Raw genomic sequence first — 9,017 nt, 5'->3', positions numbered from 1 at the left:
CAGATGAATGGAGGCTATAAATCTGTGAACCTCCTTGGTGTTCATCAAAGGGCTAATTCATGTGTATGAAAGTATACAGGTCTTTGTTATGTTTGCGAGTGTGCATTTGTGTGTTCTTTGTTTACTAGGTACGTAGTGTGGGTTCTTGAGGATTGTAGTTGCTGAAATTGAGATTGCCTGTGCTATGATAATTCCAGAGCTAGATGATTGGCTGATCTCCTTAGTTTTAAGTACATTAATCCACCTGCCTGCTAACACCCAATCCCACACCACTCTGAGGCTTACGTTCCTCACAGTGGAGGCTCTGGAGCAGAGCAGGACTCGAGGCACAGAGGAACGCGGAGAAGGACGACGATGAACAAGCTAACAGCCAAGGTGGCTCCGTCCTCTTCAGCGGTCGCTCCTGCTGCCCTCTCACCCCCTCTCTCTCCAGGTAAGGCTCGTCACCTGCTTCAGCCTCTTACGCTGATTACATAGACTCTTCCGTTACATTGCCGAAACAAAGGGACACGACCGGTGACAGAGGAATCGAGTTCGTGTTTTCTGTGCCGTGCTGGGAAATCTATTCATCAATGGTGGCATATTCTCGAAAGATACTTGATGAGGGATAATTATACTTGATAAGCCTTGCTAATTATATTTTTGGCGGAAACTAGTATTTTCATAATCGGTGATTCTTGAAATCTAATCAGAAATGTGTTCATCGGGGTTTCCGTACGGTAATGGTGCTGCTGAGAGATGTCTTGTAGGCAGAATGCTGGTCATTTTGGTACAGGCTGGGGGAGGGGGCTTCGTGGAGTGACCAATGATTGGCTAAAATATTTAACAGGAAACGGTCCTGACCTCAGTCTGCCTGGCACCTTTACTTCAGCCTGGACTTCCTGTTCTGCAGCCCAGCCACACCATGGGCAGATTGCGTAGCACAGAGGAAGTGTTGGGTGACTGCATTTCAGAGAATGCGTATGGTTGTGTACACCTTCCAGAACTGAGGAATTCATTCCGTTGTCTTTGCGTCCTTTTCTCGCTTGAGGATATAAGTGTGTAAGTCACTTGAGCAAAGCAGGAAGCTCAAGAAAAATAAGCAATTGGAACGAGCCCAGTGTGTTGTGTGGGCGACCTCTGAACTTTCTTTACACTGAACCACCGCCTGCCCCTTGTAGATGACGCGGCGACGGAGGATGGGACCGTGTCCGAAATGGCGGGGTGTGAGGGGGGTGGTGCGGCGGGGTGCAGCCAGCGGTGCCCATTGGCTGGAATCAGACGGGTGGCATGGGGGGTACTGCTGGGGGGAGCTGTGGCACTGACCTGGACCGCCAGCACACACAACGCCAAGCTGGTCCTCCACAGACTCCATGCCCCCTTCTTCATCACCTGGTTCTGCAGCACCTGGAACCTCTTTGTCTTCCCTTTGTATTACCTGGGACATCTCATCAGCGCGGACCAGAGGCAGTGGCCAGTGACTCGGTTCAGGTGAGAAAATTCAACTGCAAATTTAAGATCATCATCCTCAAAATGTTATTTTTTGTAGACAGAAGTTGCTTGAGCTTGGGGTTTATGGAGTCTGTTCCTGGAGACCATTCCTACCATCCTGTAGGTTTTCACAGCACACCTCATTCAACAGCTAAAGAACTCATCAAGCTGCTAATTGGTTGAATCAGGTGGGCCCAAAGTGAAGGGTTGGAGTGAAAACCTACAGGATGGTAGATCTCCAGGAACAGGGTTGGCGACCCTGGGGTAGAAGATATCCAAGTCTCCCACACTATTTGGAAAAATCTGATTTCATACACACATGATATGCAAGTCAAGTTGTATTAATATTTATTTCTGTTTGTGACCTGTCATAAGCAGGGGGTATGAGCTGGTTATCCAGCATGACCAAGCTGGTCATGAAGCAGGTCTAGCTGGGAGCTGGTCAAACACTAGTATCATTATATAAATGTAAATGTATTTGCATTGGAGTGGATTATTTGATCTGAAAAATAATGGATTCAGAGGTCATCATCGCAGTTTTCAGAACTTTCAAAAAAGTTGTTTTAGTTTACAGAGTTACCTGGAGATTTGTATTTTTTTTTTGAGAGAACAGTAGTTTAGAACAACCTTGTGGCAGACAGTAGTCTACAAATACTGCAGTATAAACACACTCAAACTCAATATAAGCTGCTTTATGTGTCTAATCTTCTCAGATTCGCTTCAAGATAAACAAGTGTTTGCACTTCAGGAATTGCACTTAAGCTGATACTATTAAATTGGCTTTACCCAGCCAACCGTGTCTTCGGTATAAGATGTGCCAAGTGTTTGTTTTCCCCAGTCATTACTTTGATGTTCGCTATCCTGTTTGAGCCCATTAAGCCATTTCTTTTTAATCATCTAGCACCAAACACTTCTCGATTATGCCAACTGTCATGTTATTTGAATATGTTACTGGAATACAGTATGCTTAGTGCTATCACATTCTGGCTTTAAAAGTGTAAAGCCATCTTTTGTTGTCACTGCAGCTCTTTTGCATTGATGTGCATCTGAATCTGCGCTTCGTTTTATAAGTAGATAAGGGATCTACCTGGATAAGGGAGTCTGAGCGGCAGGGTAGACTACCGGTGGGGCATTTGACTGGCAGCTGTAGAGTTGCTGATTCAAGCCCCCGGTCGGCATATAGGGATGCTGACCTGTATATGGAGAGATGAAGTTGGGTCCCTGAAAGAGAGAAAAGAACCCTGCCGTTCAGCTTCTCCAGGGTGCCAGCCCTGTTCTCTCTCACCGCACTTGCAACCACTCTCTCTGGCATTTCTCCCAGGGCGTCTTTGCAAAAGAGAACATGTTGTTAATGGACCTCTCCTGGTTGAATGAATTAATGAATTAATCATGTAGGTTATTATCAGGGATTTTTATTTTTATAGATGAGTGGATATTTCTGAGTAGTATAGGTGACTTATTTATTGAGGGTAACTTTTCTAAGTCGGAGAAACATTCAGGCACGTCTTGTACTGTATTTACTGTATTGCAGTGTGTTGTCTGTTTTTATCTGCTATGTCATTGTGTGATTCTGTCTGCACAACAAATTTCCCTAACAGGAAAATAAAGTTTTATAAATGAATGAATAAATGAATTAATAAATGTAGAAGGACTGTAACCTGTGCACTCTCACCCCGGCCCCCCCACATTCCTTATTTTTGGGGTCTGGCGGTTCTGCGGAAACTCTCGCAGGGCGTGCAGCGAGGCCCTGGTGGGCGAGGCGGTGCCTTTGCGAACGCTCTTGCGAGGCTGCGCCCCCTTCTCGGCGCTGTGGAGCCTCTCGGGGTACCTGCACCTGCTGGCACTCTGCCGAATCTCTGGCAGCGACGCCAGCGCCGTGCTGTGCTGCAGCCAGGCCTTCTCCTTCCTGCTGTCCTGGGTCGGCCTGCGGGAGCGCTTCATGGGCGTCCGGGTGAGCGCCGCCCGTGTGGAGCGTGTTCTCCCCGTGTCCGCGTGGGTTTCCTCCGGGTACTCCGGTTTCTGCCCACAGTCCAAAGACATGCAAGTTAGATCAATTGGAGAGTCTAAATTGCCCCTCAGGGTGCTCCTGCCGTTGCCCTTGACCAAGGCCCTGGCCTCAGAACTGGGCACGGCACTGTGGCTGCCCACTGCTCCTAAGTAATTAGGATGGATTAAATGCAGGGGACACACTTTGTTGCTTTGGAAGATAAAAACAATCATGAATAGATAACATAAACCACAGGCCAGGGGGGTTTGGTGGGATGATTGGATGGTAGGTGTGTAGAGATTATTGGGTGGCCATTTCTGGATGATTCTATGGTACTGTATGTGTGTACTGGGTGATGCCTATGATGTGGTCCAGCCTGTTGCCTAGTGGCCAAGTTGCTTGACTCAGACCCAGAAGATAGGTGGTTTAAACCCCAGTGTTGCCACATTAAGATCAGTGCAGTTCATGGGCTCTTGAGCAAGGCTCTTAAGCCCACATTTCCATAAAAACAGCTCTGTTAGAGATAATAACATTTTATTGTGGCAGTAAATACACAAATATACAATTTTCTGTGCACTTTGCTACACAAAATCTTTGGTAAAAATAGCTTGGTCACATGTCAGAGTATTGACATGTTATGCTACATTGCACTGTGTGGTGGTATACACTCCAAAGACTGCAAGTTCTTATAAGACAAAACGGTCTTATAATGAGACTTGAATCTTAGTAGAAATTATAAGCTTGTTTTTTAGCTACAAGTGAAATTGTCATACCCCATTGGCAAATCTTGAACTGTTTCTAACCGTCTCATCAAAAAAGTAAAAAAATAAAAAAAGTCTAAATATAAGACTAAACTATTTGTAAAGGCTATACTTATTGTTTGTTTTTTTGAGTGTGCTGTACTGTGCTCAGTTCTGCTGCGCTGTGGTGTGTCTCATAGATAGTGGCAGCTATCCTCTCCATCACTGGAATTGTCATGATGGCCTATGCAGACGGTTTCCATAGCGACTCCATCACTGGGGTGGCACTTGCGGTGGGCTCAGCGTCCACCTCTGCCCTGTACAAGGTCAGCATGCACCCTGTTCTCCGACAGACACCCCCGATACAGCCCTCTCTGCTTCCTCACACAGTCAGCTCCTAAATCTGAGTGACCAAAAAAGCTCCTCCTTCTCCCATACCCTACTGTCCATGTGTCCATCAATTTCTAGGCATGTATGACATTTACCTGTTTAGTCATATATTAAGCTGATATTTGTGTGTAATGTCTGTTAATGCTGATGGATATGAAGTAATTCCAACTGCAGTACCTCTGCCTGGAATTTGAACCTGCATATATGTGTGTGTGTGTATGTGTATGTGCTTGTGCGTATATGTATGTATTAGGCAGCCTGTAGCGTAGTGGTTAAGGTACATGACTGGGACCTGCAAGGTCAGAGGTTCGATCCCCAGTGTAGTCACAAAAAGATCCGCACAACCGTTGGGCCCTTGAGCAAGGCCCTTTACCCTGCATTGCTCCAGGGGAGGATTGTCTCCTGCTTAGTCTAATCAACTGTACGTCACTCTGGGTAAGAGCGTCTGCCAAATGCCATTAATGTAATGTATGTGTGTGCGCGCGTGTGTGTATGTATATATGTGTGTGTTCTGTCCAGGTGCTGCTGAAGCGGAAGGTGGGGGAGGTTGGTCCGGGCGTAGCCGGCGTGCTGCTCTCCTGTGTGGGCATGTGCAGCTGTGCTCTACACTCCTGGCTGTGTGTGCTGCTCTACCTCACGCACGTGGAGTACTGGCCCTCCTCCCAACACATGCCCTGGGACGCGCTGAGCACCCTGGCCGCGCTGCTGCTCGGTGAGCCCCCCCCCGTCACACACACACACACACACACACACACACTCCCTTTCACACACCATCTCCTCCCCCTGTCACACACACACTCTTTCACACACCATCTCCTCCTCCTGTCACACACACTCTCTTTCACACACAACCCCGTCTAACTCTCTCCCTCCCCTTATCATACCTGCTTCACTCCACACATTCTATAATTATATTATCATTTGTTATTTTGCTGACGCTTTTATCCAGAGCGATTTACAATTGATTAAATTAAGCAACATTCCCCCTTGGAACAATGCGGGGTTCAGGGCCTTGCTTAAGGGCCTAACAGCTGTGGAGATCTTATCGTGGCTACACCCGGGCTTGAACCTCCAACCTTCCCATCATCCCCCCTCCTCTTCGTTAAACTCTCTCCTTCCCCTGATCATACCTGCTCCATTCCACACTCTCTTCCGCCAATTACACCTTTTCATTTGCTGGATTCTGTCCTTTACTCTGAAGTAGTCAAAGTTTCCATCTCGGTTCCCTGAGAAATTAAAATAATAACCGATAATAATAACCATCACTATATTTATACAATGCTTTGCATTTGCGGTTTTGCAGCCCAAAGTGCATAATGTAGGTGATCCTGTTTTAATCCCACTGGCTTTACTCACCTGTGTTATGCGTACACTTCTCTTCACTCTTTTCAGCTTTCAATGTGTTGGTGAATTTGGGGGGAGTGCTCACGTACCCTGCCTTCATCTCTCTGGGGGTCCTGCTCAGTGTCCCAGCAAGCACGGGTAACCACTGACACACCCTCATGAACATCACATTACATTACAGTACAGTAGTTTAGCCAACGCTTTTTTTCCAAAAGTGAGTTACAGTTGATTAGACTAAGCAGGGACCAATCCCCCCTGGAGTACTGTGGGGTTAAGGGCTCAAGGACTCAGCTGTTGCACTGATCTTACTGTGGCTACACTGGGATCACATTCAAGCACCTTAGCCACTCGGCCATAAGCTGCCCATCAAAACAATATTACTGGGTTATTGACTCAGGTTTTCTATTTGCAATAATCTTGTGATCTCATCATTGTTTTCCTCTTGTTCCTATGTGATTGCAACTGTAAGGTCTGTGTGCACATTCACACACATTCGCACATTTCATTGCAGGAACTACCACAACACACCATTTAATTACACACACTTACTGGTATGTGTATGTCCTCATTTAATGCCTGCATGCAAGTTCTGTGTAAGCATTAAATTAATCTCAGTGTGTGAGTGTACTATGTCATTTCTGAATGGTGCTTACAAAAACTGTACTGTAAGGACTATGTATAAATGGCAAGGTCTTAATCTCTCCAGTAATAGTGAAAATGTAAGCATTATAAAAATAATGAATACAAAGGCTATAAGGCCTCTGGAGTCATATGGATATAGATTGATTGTATGTATTTTACAGTGCACAGCAGAAAAACTCCTGTCTTCACAAGTGTTTAGTCTTGTAATGAGTGTGACTTATTTTATTTATTTAATTGTTGTTACCCCATTTGCAAATCTTGTAATGAGTAAAACTCATCTCACCTCATTGCCAATATTTTTGTCTTATTTAGCAAAAAAGTACAACTTTAATTGTAAATATAAAACTAAAATACTTGTTGAGATTGACTTTTTTGCAGTATGCTGTTGCATTTTATTTAAGCGTAAATACATTTTGTGAAACAATCCACATACTCAGTGAGATGGAACATCGTATAATTGCTGATAACTCAACCGGACGCTAAGGTACAGTTTAATCTCTAGTGCATCCAAGCCTGCTCTGGAATATTAATCGGTAAGTGTCTAACCCATTGCCCCCGTGTAGCTGTAGATTTGTACCTGACTGAGGCTTCCCAGCTCAGCCAGGTGAGGCTGGCCGCTGCAGGGATCATTGGGACTGGGTACCTTCTCCTGCTGCTGCCAGAGCAATGGGATGATAGGGCCCTTCGGTGGCTGGGAGGACTATGGCACGGCGGTTGGTACGACGACAGTTTTGCGGGAGAGGAGATCGACAACGAGGAAGCAATCGGCGCGCGACCGAAGCCCAAAACCGCGAACGTGACAGCACTGTCCTGATGTGACGGGAAAAAATGTGGTCCTAATTAAATCCAGGCTCACACTATCCTAACCCCTGTGAGAATCCTTCCAATAAAATTAAACGTGTCACGCATTCTCATGCTCCTCGCCAACATCTCACCGACCACTACGGGAAACTCCCGAACAAATCGTTGAACCGCACACACCTACAGGGTTATCCGCGCGACCGAACTTCTGCGCAGCTCCGCCTGCTGAACAGAAATAAGCAACAGCTGGCTGTACAGACCACAAGCGCTAGTCTGCAGTCTTGAAAATGGACAGAAGATGGATGGAAGGAATGGATGGAAACACAAATATGAAACATTACCAACTTCGGAGGAAAGAAAAATGTGCATGTTTTCTGTACACACTCGAGTGTATTACAAATCCACATTGTCAAGAGCACAGTACAAAAAATGTTATAGACTGATATTCATATTTTTCTTTACAAAACAGTCTGTTTTGTTGAATAGGGGAAAGGTCAGGCTGTTTCCTTGATCAAACATGAATGGCTTACGTGCAGCAGAAATAATTCTCCCTTTTCCCTTTGTCAATTATGAACAGCAGTTTAAAGCATGTAAATTCTTTTGACAAATTACCGTGATTATAATAAATATTTGTGTCAACATTTTCCTTACCCGGTGCTTGTGTGTGTGCACTTACCAGTTAGCTGTGGAAGGTATAACTGTGTTATAAATATTGATAATATGGTTTAATGTTCATGTTTTAGCTTCCCTGATACGTTTCCTTTAATAGTTCTCATTAAAGAGAGTTAAATAATTTGTTTGGGCCTAGGAAATAAATGCAGCTGGTGGGTTTATTTATTTATTATTATTTTTAATACTTTTAAATAGGTGTACGGGTGTAAGAGCTCACCAACCCAATATTGCCGTGACAGAAATGTGACCAATGGCAAGTGATGTTTTTTTTGTTCCCACATATTCCGCTGGAATTTTGTTTTCAATCGTTCGTTAATTAAGACTTGGGTCTCCATGGCAATACATTTGTGTTAGGTGTCAGGAGTAAGATAAAAATGTGGGCACCCCTGTTCAAAAAGCCTTTTGCAATTAATATCCAAGTGAACAGAAGCGAACCTGACCTCTAAATGGTACAACGTTAAACACAACACATTTCTTCACATTTTAAAGCAAGATTACATCATATAAGCTCAAATTTAAAAAAATGTAATTATTGAAATTGAATTGTGTATTTTTTTTCCGGGGCAGAAGAAGAGGCCCATATCTTTAATATTCTTCAGTATACTCAGAAATCATGTTCCCTGCAATTGTTGCTGTGTGCCAGGTGTGGGGTGGCCATATGTTTGGATAGTTAACTTTGGTCACTTTTGCTCTGTTTGTTTGTTTCTGTTCAAAAAAAAAAAGAAATTGGCCCCTCATCCTCATCTTTGTTGTACAGGTAGCAGTTGAAATTGTACTTCCCTCTAGGGTCATTCAGCGAACTTATCCCTGGTTATGGGTATGCACTTTGTTGTACGTCGCTCTGGATAAGAGTGTCTGCCAAATGCCAATAATGTAATGTAATGTAATATGTTGCTATAGACTGTCAATTACCAACCAGCTCATTTGCATAACTGATAACTCAAAAGCTATGAATTGTTACCAAATGAAAG

The 9,017-nt window shown here is 44.5% G+C and overlaps 1 protein-coding gene across 1 annotated transcript; it reads left to right on the top strand.

The window, feature by feature from the left end:
- Positions 1-354: 354 nt before the first annotated feature.
- Positions 355-7,662, top strand: LOC133133239 (solute carrier family 35 member F4). Its single transcript, XM_061249339.1, has 7 exons — positions 355-433; positions 1,161-1,470; positions 3,202-3,421; positions 4,398-4,523; positions 5,107-5,299; positions 5,980-6,069; positions 7,137-7,662. The coding sequence occupies exons 1-7, from the start codon at positions 355-357 to the stop codon at positions 7,385-7,387; spliced, it is 1,269 nt and encodes a 422-aa protein (XP_061105323.1). The 3' UTR covers positions 7,388-7,662.
- The last annotated feature ends 1,355 nt before the right edge of the window (positions 7,663-9,017 follow it).

The sequence above is a fragment of the Conger conger genome, chromosome 7 (genome assembly GCF_963514075.1).
Source record: "Conger conger chromosome 7, fConCon1.1, whole genome shotgun sequence".
NCBI classification, from domain to species: domain Eukaryota; kingdom Metazoa; phylum Chordata; class Actinopteri; order Anguilliformes; family Congridae; genus Conger; species Conger conger.
Note: the sequence above shows the minus strand (reverse complement) of the source record. Positions and strands in the feature narration are given on the sequence as shown.